General features: G+C 48.0%; 1 protein-coding gene across 21 annotated transcripts in view; it reads left to right on the top strand.

The window, feature by feature from the left end:
- Window positions 1-15,503, top strand: part of GRAMD1B (GRAM domain containing 1B) — a 274,683-nt gene extending 259,180 nt beyond the window's left edge. For 14 of the 21 annotated variants that reach the window (XM_030829751.1, XM_030829753.1, XM_030829748.1 and 11 more), the window contains 7 exons: window positions 267-370; window positions 962-1,165; window positions 2,218-2,308; window positions 6,177-6,188; window positions 6,525-6,632; window positions 6,938-7,055; window positions 10,251-15,503. In XM_030829751.1, the coding sequence (XP_030685611.1) occupies window positions 267-370; window positions 962-1,165; window positions 2,218-2,308; window positions 6,177-6,188; window positions 6,525-6,632; window positions 6,938-7,055; window positions 10,251-10,340 (727 nt within the window). In that variant the 3' untranslated portion in view covers window positions 10,341-15,503. Of the gene's footprint in view, window positions 1-266; window positions 371-961; window positions 1,166-2,217; window positions 2,309-6,176; window positions 6,189-6,524; window positions 6,633-6,937; window positions 8,089-10,250 lie in introns of those variants that run through there. The other 7 variants (XM_030829754.1, XM_030829746.1, XM_030829761.1 and 4 more) reach the window with 4 other exon arrangements.
- The last annotated feature ends 688 nt before the right edge of the window (window positions 15,504-16,191 follow it).

Below are 16,191 nucleotides of genomic sequence, written 5' to 3'. Positions count from 1 at the left end.
AACCCTAGTTGTTAGCCTTTGCTCTGCTTCAATATCCTACGGCTCAGTTTTCTTGTCTATAAAATGGGGATAAATCCACCAGCTCCACTGACTTCAGAGGGTGGTCATGGAGATCAGATGATGAGATGGATGTGGAAGGACCTTTTAACTTGTAAAGTTTAGTACAAATATGAAGCGGCTTTGGCCTTAACTCCGAATTTCCCTTTTCCCAGCAGAGGCAGGTCCACCCAGGAAATGACTGATCTTGTGTCTGGCTTGCTCCTCAGGGTCTCCACAGAGCTGCGCTATCGAAAACAGCCCTGGGGGTTAGTGAAAACTTTCATCGAGAAGAACTTCTGGAGTGGGCTGGAGGACTACTTCCGCCATTTAGGTGAGCACTGCAATCCTTGCTGCTAGCTGGGCTGCAGAGATGGTAAACTGCACTGCGGCTGCCCACCATTCAGGGGAATGGTATTGAGAATAGAGGCAGAGACTGAAAGGTGAAGTAGTTTCATGAGGTACCCACGCCTGCTCCAGAAGTGGACACCAAATTTGGCATGTATGTGGACATGTGCGTTTTTCCAGACTGTGTCTAGGATGTTTAGGAGGTCATTGAGGGATCTATAAAACACCCCTCACCCCAAAAGGAACCACAGACCTAGTGATATAGGTGGCTCTGTGACGAGAAGTATTTGTAAAAATGCCTGTGATTGCATCTATTTAAGAAGTGTATGCCCCAGATTGTATACATGAGGGTGCAAGTATTGGGAACATATGGTTCCTTGCAATGTTGAACAACCCCAGAAGAAGGGTTTGACTGGGGCTGGGTCCCAGAAGTACCTCCCGAGGCTCATGGGCATCCCTGAGGGTCATCAACCCACCCAACCAACTTCCCAGAATACAGAATAGGAAAATGGTTCTACAGAGAGTTGCATTGGAGGGCTGAAGGTGGCCTCTCCTGTGGCCCTTTTGTCTCTGATAGAGAGCGAGCTGGCCAAAACGGAGAGCACTTATTTGGCTGAGATGCACAGACAATCTCCCAAAGAGAAGGCCAGCAAGACTACGACGGTGCGGAGGAGGAAGCGTCCCCATGCCCACCTGCGAGTCCCTCACCTGGAAGAGGTGATGAGCCCGGTCACCACGCCCACAGATGAGGATGTGGGCCACAGGATCAAACATGTGGCAGGTGTGTGCCAGGTGGGGACAGGTCGGGTGGACTGAGCTTTGGGCTGGAGCTGCATGCCCACACCAAGGCACACACATGCACACTCATTTTGCACCTTGGGTATAATTTGAACATAAGTCACTAAATCTGAGGCTCCCAATGCTCTGTTTCTCTTTGCTCTTTAAGTTCCTCAGCCCCAGCTGAACCCATATGTGTGCTCTAATTAACAAAAGCTGCCTTAGTGTTTATGCTTTCGTGTTGGCCCTAGTTCCATGGCTACCTGCATAGGCTCAAGTATGAAGCTTCCAAGTTCTTGGGAAATACACTAAGGAGATCCCACAGCTCAGACCACAGAGATTACCTCATTTCACAAAGATCAGGGCGTCCAAGACAGTCCCCCTTCACTTCACCCCCATGGGCTGACCCAGGCTTGCATGGGCTCCTTAATATTTCTTCCTCTCCCCACCTAGCCATTCACATCCTTGTCTTTGCTGAATCCTGGAAACCTGGGACTCTAAGGGGCCTTAGAGACCAACTAATTTAGCTGGATACGGACAGCGGAGGCAGAAGAAGAGGGGAGAGTGGGGGGAGAGTGCCAGCCTTCTGCATGCCCCCTAGCTTCACCCCTAGCACTTCCATGTTACGTGTTTTGCATTTAAGATTTCTGACTGACATTGCATTTGAGTAAACTGACTCTCAGAGAGCTTACATGACTTGTCCACCATCATGTAGCTTACTAGGAATAGATCCAGAGCCAGAAGCCAGCCGTCTTTAGTCCTAGCCCAGTGCCACATCCCCTCCCATAGCTGAAGATCCCTTTGTCCTGGGCCTGTATATCCTAGCTACATGAGCCTGTTGATTTTCTCATTGTTCAATGATGACCTGACCCAACCCATGACCTTACCCTTGAGGATTTTACCTTCTCCTCTTGGAGAGCTGGCAGTCGTTGCTATCACAGTGTCATGGACATTTTTCCATCAGTCTCTGATGTTTGCTGTTTGACCAGTGTCCCTGCCAGCAGTTGTTGGACTTGTGGGTCACCATGGTGATGGTCTCTTTAATTCTCCCCACAGGTTCCACGCAGACGCGGCATATCCCCGAGGACACCCCCAACGGTTTCCACCTGCAGAGCGTGTCCAAGCTGCTGCTGGTTATCAGCTGTGTGTAAGGGACTCTAGGTTCTCCTATCCTTCCCTCACTGCCTTCCCTTTCCAGCCTGGTGCCCCAGCCCTCGTCTCTTGAAGCATCTGAGCACCCTTACTGTTTGCCCTGGATTTCGCTTTGTCCTCTAGTCTTCTGTGTCTGGATTGGTTGCTCTGCCTGTTGCTTACCTCTTTGCTTCTTTTTCTCTGCTTTGTTCAGCATTTACTGTATGCTAGGCCTTCAGAAGAAAATGCTTCATGCAGCATCCATACCCTTCAGGGTTTCAGTTTCAAGTGGGTGAGAGAGACAGAACGTTTGAAATTCCTGCACAGATGGTTAAATGCTAACAGAGAAATGCTAGAGGGCATTTTCGGAGTTCATTCCTTCATTAGATGTTCTGAGTGTCTGCTCTGTGCCAGGCACTGGAACTGTGCACTCATGGAGCCCACACGTTGGCAGGGTAGCCAGACAAAATCAATGCCTACAATACAAGAAAAGTGGATGCTTATTTTAATGTAGACTATTTATAATAATTGCTATGACATTATAAAACAGTAGGCCCAGTAACTTGCATAGAAAGATGCTATGCTGGCTGGGCGCGGTGGCTCACGCCTGTAATCTCAGCACTTTGGGAGGCCAAGGCAGGCGGATCCTGAGGTCAGGAGATCGAGAGCATCCTGGCTAATATTGTGAAACCCCGTCTCTACTAAAACTACAAATATTAGCCAGGCGTGGTGGCAGGTGCCCGTAGTCCCAGCTACTCGGGAGGCTGAGGTAGGGAAGGAAGATGAACTACTGATTCGAGGGACCGTACATGGTTGTGTCATTCACAGACATCTGGAATTTAGCAAAGCATTTCCAAAGAAGACATTAACAGTTCCAGGTATGTCTCAGGTGCCATAGGTTATCCAGGAAGAGGTGACAGATTTGTGCTGATGTGGTCCTGGAGCTCAGATGACAGGTGTAGGCTGCAGTCACTGCTTAATTATCCATAGCATTACAGCCATGGTGTGAATGAAAGCATCCATAGAGAGTATAGTGTGTGACAAAGAAGACAAGGTTTAGGACTGTCCTGGGGACCACTTACAGGAGGGAAAGCCATGAGGAACGTAAGGTAGACTCTTTCACCAACTTTAATATGTCAGATAAAAGTAGATGCAAAATTCTTCTGATGACAGCATAAGAAACGAAGATATTTTTACAAAATTAAAAACAAAAGTAACTGTTGGCTGGGCGCGGTGGCTCACACCTGTAATCCCAGCACTTTGGGAGGCTGAGGCAGTCGGATCATGAGGTCAGGAGATTGAGACCATCCCAGCTAACACGGTGAAATCCCATCTGTACTAAAAATACAAATATTAGCTGGGCATGATGGCCGGCGCCTGTAGTCCCAGCTACTTGGGAGGCTGAGGCTGGAGAATGGCTTGAACCTGGGAGGCAGAGTTTGCAGTGAGCCGAGATTGCGCCACTGCACTCCAGCCTGGGCGAAAGAGTGAGACTTCATCTCAATAAATAAATAAATAAATAAATGTAACTGTAAAACTAGTAAAAGTCACACTTAGCAACATCAATTTAATGTGATTCATGCCATTGTTCTGTTAAATTAAATCTCTTGTATTGGATTTTGGTTTGTAGAGCACTGTAACCTCAGGTTAGTTTTGTGTTTAAGCTCTTTCTGCATTTTGACTTTAAGTAGAGAAGGCCTCCATTCCTAAGCAAATTGTATAGCATGTTATTAACTAACTTTTGGGTTTTGTAAGTTTAGAATGATCAGACTCTCTAATTCAATGCTACAGGATCCATGCCGAGTGTCTGCCGACAGCCTACACGTGGGACGGGCTGACACAGCACAGCTTGCCCTGTGTCTGGCAGGCTCTTGCCCCCACATGCCTGCTACAGTGTGACTCAGCCACCTCCTTTCTCTGTTTCAACAACTGTGCAGCCTTCACTTAGACAGCACACAGGGGTATCCCTTGATCTTCACTTAGCACAGACAGGATTGCAAACATAAACCCAAATGCAGGCACCAAGATCATGAGCAGGCTGTGCCGAAGAGGCGGGTGTTCAGGTGACCCAGTATGTGCTGATAAAATTAAAGACCGTGGGCTGGGAGCAGTGGCTCACGCCTGTAATCCCAGCATTTTGGGAGGCCAAGGCAGGCGGATCACGAGGTCAGGAGATCGAGACCGTCCTGGCTAACACGGTGTCTCTATTACAAATACAAAAATACACGGCATCTCTACTACAAATACAAAAAAAATTAGCCAGGCGTGGTGGCAGGTGCCTGTAGTCTCAGCTACTTGGGAGGCTGAGGCAGGAGAATGGCGTGAACCTGGGAGGCGGAGCTTGCAGTGAGCCGAGATCGCACCACTGCACTCCAGCCTGGGTGACTGAGCGAGACTCTGTCTCAAAAAAATAAATAAATAAATAAATAAATAAATAAAAAATAAAGACCGTGGCATTGAAATTCAACACAAAAGTTTTAAAGGCCTTGTGGACAACTCAGAGAGGCCTGAGAACACAGCAGCCCCAGAAATTTGTGGCTGTCAGTTTAAGGAAGACTACGTTCCACAGTACCAGAAACACGGATGAGAAACACAGTACCACTTGCACAGGCATATGCTTTGAAAAGCCTAAGGCATAGCATAAGCTTTTCTTTCTTTGCTGGTCTTTTATCCATCTCTCTTTTATCTCTTTTTCTTTCTTTTCTTTCCTTTTTTTTTTTTTTTTTTTTTTTTGAGACAGGTTCTCACTCTGTTGCCCAGGCTGGAATGCAGTAGCATGATCTCAGCTCACTCTAACTTCCACTTCCCAGGCTCAAGCAATCCTGCTGCCTCAGCTTCCCTGGTAGCTGGGACCACAGGTGCATGTCACCACACCCGACTAATTTTTAAAAATATTTTTTTGTAGAGATGGGGTTTTGCTATGTTGCCCAGGCTGGTTTTGAACTCCCCAGCTGAAGCAATCCACCCACCTTGGCCTCCTAAAGTGCTGGGATTACAGGTGTGAGCCACCATGCCCGGCCTATCTTCTCGTTTTTTGTCATCTTCTCTTTTCTTATGTGTGTCTACATCTCCCCCGTTAATGATAAGAACTACCCTTTGTGTAGGGCCTACAGTGTGCCAGGATATTTTACAATATATTCCCTTTCATCTACAGAACAACCCCAGTGGGATAGGTATTACTGTCCCTAGGTTGGAGAAGCTAGAAAACTTGATCAAAAGTTAAGAGATTTTTAAGTGGTGAGCCAGGGTTTGCATCCAGTTTTGTGTGTCTCTGGATCCTCTCTACCCACGATGATGTCTTCATCTCTTCATCCTATGAGCTTGGTATACGGTAATGATTAGGCAGCCAGTGAGGCTGAGAGAAGGAGAGAATTTCTGCAGTCTCTTTATGACTCCTCATTCCCCACAGCCCCTCCAGCCCCTGGATGATCCTTGCCTCCCCTGTCTCTTACCAGTTCTGACCCAGACTCTGGGAAACCTCAGCCTGTCTCCATGATCCCTGCCAGCTGGTATCAGGTTGAGGCAGGGAACTTTGCAGCTTGCAGGAAGTTCTGCTAACATCTGTAAAAGGTATCATTGGCAGAGCTAGGGACCCACTGGAATTCCTCCTTCAGTCTCACCCTTCAGTTATGTCCTAAGGTTGGGTTGGTAGGGGGAATCTTTTCTCAATTTAGCACCCGTGAAATACTAAGAGTCTGTCTGTTGTTTTCTCATGCCCTGTCCTTGCTGGGTCTTCTCATCCATTGTGTCTTTGCTTCTAGTATTTTTTTCTCATATACTCTAACTCGCTCCCAGGTTGATTTTCAGTGCAGTTTTCCCCTTCCCCACACTTGCCTGTTTCTAACCTCTGCCTCCTCCCCATTTTTCTTCCTTGCTCCCATTAGGATCTGTTTCAGGTACTGGCTCTATGATTACTCCTTTACCCCCTCATCTCTTTTCCTTCCCACCATACCTCTCTTCCCCCAGGTGCCCAGGTTCTGGGTGCCTGTGCATCTCTCCTTTCTAGTACCTTCATCCCATGCCCCTCTCCATGGCTCTCCCCTGTATCCTGGCCTGTCCAGATTAGGTTGCTTCTCTCTCTCTCCCCCTTGCTGCGTCCCTCCAGCTCACTCACTCACTGCAATGCTTTGGATGGCCCACTGGTCAGGGACAGCAGCCTCTGGGATGGGGGATGTCCTAGGTTCAGGTGACATCTCACTGCTGATGTTTTTTTCCCCATGTCTCCTTCCTAGTCTGGTGCTGCTGGTCATCCTTAACATGATGCTCTTCTACAAACTCTGGATGCTGGAATACACCACGCAGACCCTCACTGCCTGGCAGGGTCTAAGGCTCCAAGAAAGGTAATCCTGGCCTCATCCCCTCGCCTCCACCTTCATCCCACCCAGTGCCATGACACCTGTCTCCCAGTCTCCTTGGGACTGCCTCACTGCCCTTCCCCATCCCTCTGGGATGAGCCCAAGGGAAACTCAGAATCTCTCCCTATAGTTTCAGCCCACTTCTGATCTGGGGCACAGGGGAACCGGGGGCAGTGAGCAGAGGACAAAGCACTCTGATGTGACTCTCTGTCCTTTAGGGGTCTGGGAGCCCAGGACAGTTCGCTGAGCATAACTCCAGCTGCTGGGGTACCCCTTCTTCTACCCCACAGGTTACCCCAGTCTCAGACAGAATGGGCCCAGCTCTTAGAGTCCCAACAAAAGTACCACGATACTGAGCTCCAAAAATGGAGGGAGATCATCAAATCCTCAGTGATGCTCCTTGACCAGGTGAGATGCCCCACCTTCTCTGCTTGCCCTGGTCTTTGGGAGTGGGGACTCCTTCCCTTATGCTGTGAGAAAGATCCTTGTCTCTATCACCACCCTCCAGACTTCTCCCTCCAATTCATTCTTCCTCCAGGCCATGCATTGTTCTAAATGGAAAGCCTTCCTTAAGTGGGCTGCTAGAAATGCAGGTATATTCTAAAAAAGAAGAACAATAAAATGACCCACTGAATTTGCACCAGGAAAGCTGTAGGTTAGGTAGAAGGAGAACTCTTTTTATTTTTATTTTTGGTAACCCATAACCATCTGACAGGCATTTAAACAGAGAACCCCCTCAACCCTTTTACAGAGATTTGTCTTCCCAGAGGGCATGTCTTTGAGTTTTTTCAAATGTTTACCGCCCCCTCCTTTGACAGTCAGTGACACTGCACTGATCGTCTGGGAAGATGGCTGTACTTTGTCTTCTTTTCATAGCATCATCTTTGTCGTACAGTTTGCCTGTATCCCCCCCGCCCCCCCGCAAAACTAGATCAACTATTTAGGCAAATCATCCGGAGGCAAAATCAATAATTAGCTTAGTTTCCTTGGGGGAGGGAGCTTCCTGCTTCCCCAGAATAGTTTAGTATCTTATAAAATATGCCTCCATGTGGTTGCCTAGAGAGCAGGAATCTGCCTTTGCTGTGCAAGAGAATTAGAAAATAATAGACTCAGGATTTATCCCGCTACATGACAACTTCTCTCCCTAAAGAGTTGCCTTTCTGACGTTTTGTGACCAGCCAGAGATGGCATCCCAGCCTTGCCACTAACTAATTTTGTGACCGTGAGCAAGGGACCTTGAGCTTCCGTTTCTTCATTTATAAAATAGGAATTGTAATCATAGCTTCATGGAACTGTCATCAGGATTTGATGGCATGTGGGTGGTGCTCATTAATATTAAACCTTATTTCCTTGCATTGTTTGGTCTTAGCTCTAAGTAAGGTAAAAGAGGCCGGGCATGGTGGGTCACGCCTATAATCCCAGCACTTTGAGAGGCTGAAGAGGGCAGATCACTTGAGTTTGAGACCAGCCTGGCCAACATGGCGAAACCCTGTCTCTACTCAAAATATAAAAATTAGCCGGGCATGGTGGCGCACGTCTGTAATCCCAGCTACTTGGGAGGCTAAGGCAGGAGAATTGATTGAACCTGGGAGGCGGAGGTTTCAGTGAGCTGAGACAGCACCACTGCACTCCAGCCTGGGCAACAGAGCGAGACTTCATCTCAAAAAAAAAAAAAAAAAAGGGAAAAGAATCTTAATGCAGCTATCAGGACCCAGTTGGATGTGTTTAGCTTTGTCATCACACTTAAGGAGGGCAGTTTTTTTTTTAAACCAAAAGGGGACAAAAAGCTTAGTGAGGAGTTTAGAAGCCCTACCCTTTCAAGAAGGGTTGATGGAATTGAAGACAAACCCAGGAGAAGGGAACAGGAGGGTGAGGAGAACAGGGTGGCCTTCAGACACCCAGGCCAACAGGTGTCAAGGGTTAGACTTACTGGAAAACTCTAGAGTGCTGAACTAGGGCTAGAAGTTTAAGAAAGTAATTTTTCTTCATCATCAAATGCAAACAACTTGTGGCTAATGGTGTCCAGCAATGGAACAGGCTACTGTAGAGAACTGAGATTCCACCATTGAAAGTGTTCAAGGGGTAACTAGATGATGATGGATAAAGAACTTATAGATTAAATTGGGGCAGTTGGACTGGATGACCCAGGGGTCTCTTCCAACTCTAGAATTCTATTTCAGAATGGGGCCCGTTAACTTGAGGGTCAGGGCTGTCAGATCTATAGCCTAGTGGACTCTACCCTACAAGTATTAAGAGAGTTGTTTTGTTTCAATCCCTTTAAAAGTAACTTTTAAAATAACAGAATGGCCCCCTCCTCTGTCTTGAGCAGAAGATATAAATGAACCAGAGAGAAGAAAGTGGTAGATTAAGCAGAGAGACCAGACTTTCCCCAAATCCGTAACCATTTACCCCAGAAATGTTGTCTTATGTTGTAACACAGCAGTTTACCCAGAGACAGTATGTAAATATGTGAATATTTAAATATGTGGTGGTATGATGGGCCATTTTACAATTCTCCTGCCAGGCTCCATTCTAGTCTCCCATTTAGACTGCAGTCTATGACCTGAAAATGTTAATTTGCTGATATGGATACCAACTAGGAACCCACTCAGTTCTGTGCATGGTGCCCCTGGGTGCACAAGAGAAGGATTAGACACAGTTCCAGTCCTAGCAAACATGAAACCAAGCAACGAAAGATGACTGCAGTCCAGAGCCCGAGTGTGCTGTGTGAGAGACCATGAAGGAGAGGGATGACTGGGAGCTGGAGAAAGTTTGGATTTGTTCTGAGCCTTAGCAGATGGGTGAGATTGGAATAGGCAAGAGCACAAAGATTCCCGGGCGGGGGGAACAATGTGGCTCAATGTACAAAGACAGGCTTGTGGTATATTAAGGATCATCAGGGAAACCAGACGAAACAAGTAGATCAAGTCGGTGACAGCCTGAGAGGCTCTTGGTAGCAGCTGAACACTTCAAGAGAGTTCTTGATTCAGCACTGAGCCCCAGTAAGCCCTACCCAAGGGCTTCCCCGTGCTAGATTGTCTGTCTCCTTTCTTTCTTTCTTTTTTCCTCTCTTTTTTTCTTTTCTTTCTCTCTCCAGCTCCCTTTCCCTCTCTGTCTCTCTCTTTTTTTTTTAAAGGCAGGGTCTTGCTCTGTTGCCCAGGCTGGAGTGCAGTGGTGTAGTCGTAGTTCACTGCAGTTGCAAGCTCCCAGGTTCAAACCATCCTCCCACCCCAGCCTCCTGAGTAGTTAGGATCCAGGTGCATATCACAAGGCCTGGCTATAATTTTTAAACTTTTTATAGAGATGGGGTCTCTCTATGTTGCCCAGGTTGGTCAGAAACTCCTGGCCTCAACTGATCCTCCCACCTCTGCCTCCCAAAGTGCTGGGATTACAGGTGTGAGTCACTGCGTCCAGCCTGACTGTCCCCTTTCTGTCTGAAACAGTGTGCAGTGAGAACCACCCTTGCTTTAGGTGCCCGACTCTTTTCAGCCCCATGGTGTGTTTGGAGGCCTGCCCTCAGCGGGTGTGGGGGGAGGGCTGCTCGGTGGAGAATCCCACTGAAAGCGCAGACCCAGGCCTGGGGTGGGGTTTTCTGTCTTGCAGATGAAGGACTCGCTCATCAACCTTCAGAACGGCATCAGGTCCCGCGACTACACGTCGGAAAGTGAAGAAAAGAGGAATCGCTATCATTGACAAGGCAGGAACAGGGTGGCTGCAAGAGGCCTGTGCAATACATGTACATAGACCGTATAAATATATATATATAAATATATATATATACAGAATATAAATATATATATTATATACAGATTTTAAAAAAGAGATAATGCCTATGTACCAGGGAGAAGGAGCGGGCCCTCCCGCCCCCTGTGCTGGCCGGAGCAGCGTTTTCCTATGGTGGAGCAGCTGAGGAGGGCAGGAACCGCCTCTCAGCACCGACCTCCCCTGATCTCCCTCCTCCCACCCTCTGTTCCCCACCCCTTCCCTTGCTGGCCATTCTTGGCTTTTAGAAGGGAAATGTTGAGCCAAAGTTATGCCTGTGAAGACCCTAGGGTCTCAAAAAGAAGTCTCAAGACGGCATTGCTTAAGGTGCTTCGTTCCCTAATCCCCTTTTGATTTGTTTCCAAAATAAAAGAGAATCTTTTCTTCCCTACCCCAGGCTTCCCCAGGCATTCTCTTGGGAACACAGAAGCATCAAGGGAGCCCAGTCTAAACTCTTAGGGTTGGCCACCCACTTGCTCTGGACCGTACTGAGCGTCAGATGGAGAGGATGTCTGGAAAGCTGCATTGTGGGGTGGCAGGCTCCCGAGACTCGTGTTCTGAAGCATACTCTCCTCCATCACCCCTGCACCTTCCTCCGACCTGTGTAGGGTGTGGACCCAGTAAGGGCTGGGAATTTCTTACTTTCCCACCCGCTTTCTCTCTGGTCTTCTCCCAGGCTGGATCTGGGTGAAGTGTCACTTTTTAGTGCCTAAAGTCCTATTGTTTCTCTGTGCCCTAAGAGCACATTGTTTATTAGCCAGGGTGGAGCATTTTCGACCTTATTAAACCTCTTTTAGTGCTTCTAAGCAAGTCAGGTCTGTGGCTCTGAGGCCTTCACTTAGAGCTGTCCGTGTGATTTCCAGGATGAGTCAGGGTGTGCTGGGCCCTCCAGGATTTGAGAGAAGGAGAGAAGGCCCTTGCCACATCCGGGGTGCAGGGTCTACCCACAGAACACTGTGAGTGGTGAGCACCAAGATGGGTTGCCGGCATCATTTGCTCTTAGAACGAACCAACATTAGCCGATGGAGACAACTGTCTGAGACAGTTTGCACATAGAAAAAGCATCTAGGCCATTGGAGGGAAGGATTCGGCAAAGGTGCATGTGTTTGGGCAGGAAGAGGCCAAGTGAAATATGCCCTAAGGGAGCCATTCCAAATCCTGAGTTTCTCAGACTTGGGAATGGGGGTTCTGGCGGGGGATGGAGTACAAATCCTGCTCTGGTCTCTGGCCCCACAGAGGTGTAAGATCATTAAGGAGTAGAAGGCACTAGCTTCAAAGAGTGAGACATTCAGGGCCTTTTCAGTATTGGCCCACTAGCACCATGCATTTATCTGAATTCACGGGGCCCTCTGGGCACATTCATCATCCCTCATACACTAACTACTGTTTCTTCATGTAATGACCAAAAGAGTCCCACCAGCTCCAGGCAGAGCTTGTGGAGATTCATGAAAGAGTCACAGCCAATTTGGCACGCAGAGCTCTTCAGTCTTGCTTGTTCTTCTCCTGGGCTTCTTGACGCAGGGGCAGAAGGAACCCCAGATGTCCCAGATGTCCCAGATGTCCCAGAACATCAGCCCAAAAGACAGAAGATTTTATCACTCATCTACCCCAAAGATAAAGTTGCATTTTTCTCTTAGAATGGCCTTTAATTCCCTGTGGCAATTACAGTTTTTGACTTTTCTATGTGAGAATAAGGCCTTGGTATTTCCCTAAGGGCAGGATCAGAAAACAGGAAGGTCCATGCCCAGGTCATCCTCCAAGGGAGGAGGGTGAGGAGGCTCTAGGTCGTCAGCTAGAGTGGATATTCCTCCCCTAGAAGAGGAGATGGGAGGAAATGCAGTTTCACGTAATCCCTGTGAAGAGTGCCTATGCTCACAGCCCAGTGGGTCCTTGTTCAGTTCTTGTCCAGGACTTTGGGTGAGGGACACTGGTAGGGATCAAGGCTCATGGGCTCTGAGCCAAAGAAGGAGGCATGGTGCAGACTGCTGGAAATCTCCCCCTTGGCACAGCCAGAAGCCAAAACTATTCCCAGAAAGTTTTGAATGCAAAAACTGTAGATTCCTGAATTTATTCCATACATAATTATTTCCTTAAGTTATTTAATTATTAAAGGTGCCATGGTGGGACCTTTGGGATGACTTAAAAAGGGTTCTTTGTTGGGAGTCAAGTGACAGAGCAGACCTGGCTGCAGGGAGTTGTTCCTGCTTCTGCTTTACCTCTCAGGACCATTCCCAGGAGGAAAAGGTGGCAGAGAGGGTAGTACTGAGTATGTTAGAAGAACCTTCCTGGTTTTTTAGTGATTTGAACCCACTAGACAATGTGTGCACGTAGGGAAAGTCCTTTAAGAATCATGGATCTCTTGTAGGCTTTCTGTGTTACAATAATTTTTTGACTATCATACCAGGAGAAAACCAACAACTCTATTCATTCCCAGACAAAATCTCTTCCCCCTCAGTCAATAGCTTATGAAAGAGATCTTAACTCACCCTTGCAGATAAGTCTGGGAGTGAAACAAATAAATAGCATTGTATTCCTGGCCATTTGCCTGGCTAGTTGCTGTCTACAAGGGAGCATCAAAACATCACTACTTCTTATGTATCTTCCAGCCAGTGCTTTTTTTGTTTGTTTTAGTTTACTGGGGACACACAGGAGTCTTTCTGTAATGACTTATGTGGTAAAATGTTTGAGAGTTTGCACTCAATTTTAAAGAATTTGCAGTTTCTAACAAGGTGAAGAACAGCTATAGGATCTAAAGTTCCATTACAGCTTACTGTGAAAGAATTGACAAGACTGGCCTCAGACAAGCTAATCATGGGGGCGACTCTCTCCCTTCCTCATCCACCTCTTTGGGGACAAGAGGATTACATCTCAGGCCAGCAAGAGCAGCTGCTTGAAGCTCTGTATAAGAGCACTGCACTGATGGTTTGGAGACCTGGGCCTGGGTCCTGACTTTTCCATTGACTAAGCTCTGTGGCCTTGGGCAAGTCATTCCGCCTCTCTGAGCTTCAGTATCCTCCTGTCACAGGAGGGAGTTGGGCTAGATCATCTTTAAGGTAGGTTCTAGCTTTGACATCATCTTGGGGGTTAGGCCAGAGGCTGGGAAGACAGGATGGACTTTCTCAGTTGCTCTGCCAGGAGGGAACAAGCCCAGAGGCTGAAGCTTCCCAGTATTTAGAGGTGTGGTAGGGCAGTGTCTGCATTCCCAGGAGACCCAGGGTGGCTAAAATTTATTCTTTAGGTGGCTAGGAGGGCTAGGGAGGCCCAGTGGAAGAGAGAGAGAGAGAGAGAGAGAGAGAGAGACAGACAGATCGAGCTGATGTATTGCTCAGTATTCACCTAGAAGGGTTTCTTCCTTCCTTGGCCTAGTTTGTGAAGGGATCTTCCTTTGGACTTTCTCTAAGTTGGGAGAAGAACATTCTTTTCAATGGAGCTCATCTTCTATCTCTAGGCGCTGTGAAGCCTTTCATCTGTCCATCCTTCCTCCTTATTGGTAGAAGAAACAGTGGAGAGTAGTCACTTCTGGTTCTAGCACTTCTCTTTTGTTTAGATAGGGTTTGGATTTAGTATGAAGCTTTGGCTAAAACCCTTGGGTTTGCCTTAGAGCACTGACACTAAGAACCTGGAATGACATGAGGAGGACAAAGAGAGCTCAAGAGGAATGCTTTGTGAGAAGTAGATTCTCTCCCTGCTCCCCACCCAAACTTGAACTATACCTATTACATTTCCAGGCAGCATCCCTAGGATGAGGTCCTGGAGAAAAGACTAGGGGAAGTATCTTTCTGGATGCTTGTGGTCCCAGAAGGGTACTTTCTGTGCCATACCATGCCACTTCTTTAAGCTCTGCAGGGCAGCCAAAGCCAGCCCTTTTCTCTTACTGCTCCCAGGAGAAATAGCACTCTTCTTCATTCCCCCAGATGGCAGGGCTCTGGTCTCCCTACACCTCATACCCTGCCTGCCTCCTCCAGGAGGAATCTCTGGGGCCCCTTTCTGACTCTCCCCACCCTCACCACTTGTCTCTAGGCTATGAGACAATCATCCCATTCACCACTTGACATCCTTGACTTTCATTCCCCCAACCTCCAGCAGGTTGGCCCCAATCCCCTTCACCTCTGTGTTTTCTTCCAGAAGATGCATTTTGGGTCTGAGAGGAGCATTTTCCTGGAAGGCCATCTTTTAAGGCCCCTGCTTGCTGTCATAGTGCGGAGCAGGAATTTGCACACTGTTTAGAGAGCTCCCTTCCCACCTCTCTGCCCAGCCTTGTTACCTCACTTCTGCTCTGGCCATGGCTGTGAAGGGTCCAGCCAGCTCCCTGTTTTGATGTTCTGTGCAATGGCTCTGGGGTCTTGTGACTGGAGATCCTCAGCAGGCCCTGGAGCTGGGACTGGAGTCTTGGCAGCTGATGAGCAGCACCTTGCTGGCCAGGAGGAGCTGATGCTGGACGATCTCCCCAACATCTGAAGGCTTAAAGAACATCGTCATTCTTCAGCCCTCCTTGCTTCTCTCAATACAATAAGACACTGCAGAAGCAAAAGGGTGGCCTCTGCTCCAGGCAAGGCAGCTGGCTCTGTCTGGGGCGTCGGCCTGGGGCTTGGGTGCCACGTGCTGAGATTGCATAGTCAAAACAGCCATTTTTGCCAACAATAGCTTGTGGCTCCTCACATTTTCCTACCCTGCACACAAGGGCCAGACCACTCTCTGCATGGACCAGACCATCTTCCCAAACCCATGGTGCTTTTTCCCCAACTCAACCTAGACTTCAAGGTGAGGAGGGATGGGTCAGAGGCCATAGTGGCCCCTGGATAATCCTGACATGGGGTGGAGTGGGGTGGGGTGGAGTGGGGTGAGGCAGAGGGAGCAGCCCCAACACCTGCACTGGGCCATCTATGGGAAAGAACACGGGTCGAGTGCAGTCGAGTTGTCTGGCCACCTGTATTTGGATCTATAACTGTACTTTGCCTGGCGCTGTGCGCAAGGTCAGAAAACTTACTGCTAGTACCTAGAAACACACAAGGCTGCCCAGCCAAATCTTAATGTAAAGTAGCTAGAGCCATGGAAGTACAGTATGAATTAAAAAGAAAAAAGTATTGAACTACAGTAATAAATGGTGTGAGTGTTTATTGCTTGATTTATGAATGCTCGTCACCTCAGATGTTTCTGGTCTTCCCAAGTAGGCTCACAGCAAGTCCTGAAGGCATGTGTTTGTAGGCACGCTTGTACACACACACACACGCACACACGCACACACGCAGCCATCCACCTTCTCACGGGAGGGAGGGAGGCCGCCTGATCAACTGGAATGGGTAAGTTTTGGAGTCAGACCTGAGTACAAAGTACAGCATCACTGTTTACCAACTGTGTGGCGTTACGCCCCATCTGTCACTCCAAGCCTCAGTGTTTCAGAGAGAATACATTTAAAAAACACATCGTTCTTAGTATGAAAGCTGGTATTACACTAAAATATTTTGTTTTGAGACGGTCTCACTGTCACCCAGGCTGGAGGTAGTGGTGCATTCACGGCCCACTGCAGCCTTGATCTCCTGAGTTCAAGTGTTCCTTCCACCTCAGCCTCCTGAGTAGTTGGGCCTACAGGCACACACCACCATGCCAGGCTATATATTTTTTTTTAGAGATGGGGTCTCACTATGTTGCTCAGGCTTGTCTCAGACTCCTGGCCTCAAGTGATCCTCCTGCCTCAGCTTACCAAAGCATTGGGATGATTTTTAACCTTTTTTTTTTTTTGAGACAGAGTTTCACTCTTGTTGCCCAGGCTGGAGTGCAATGG

The sequence above is a fragment of the Nomascus leucogenys genome, chromosome 15 (assembly GCF_006542625.1).
Source record: "Nomascus leucogenys isolate Asia chromosome 15, Asia_NLE_v1, whole genome shotgun sequence".
Classification (NCBI taxonomy): domain Eukaryota; kingdom Metazoa; phylum Chordata; class Mammalia; order Primates; family Hylobatidae; genus Nomascus; species Nomascus leucogenys.
Note: the sequence above shows the minus strand (reverse complement) of the source record. Positions and strands in the feature narration are given on the sequence as shown.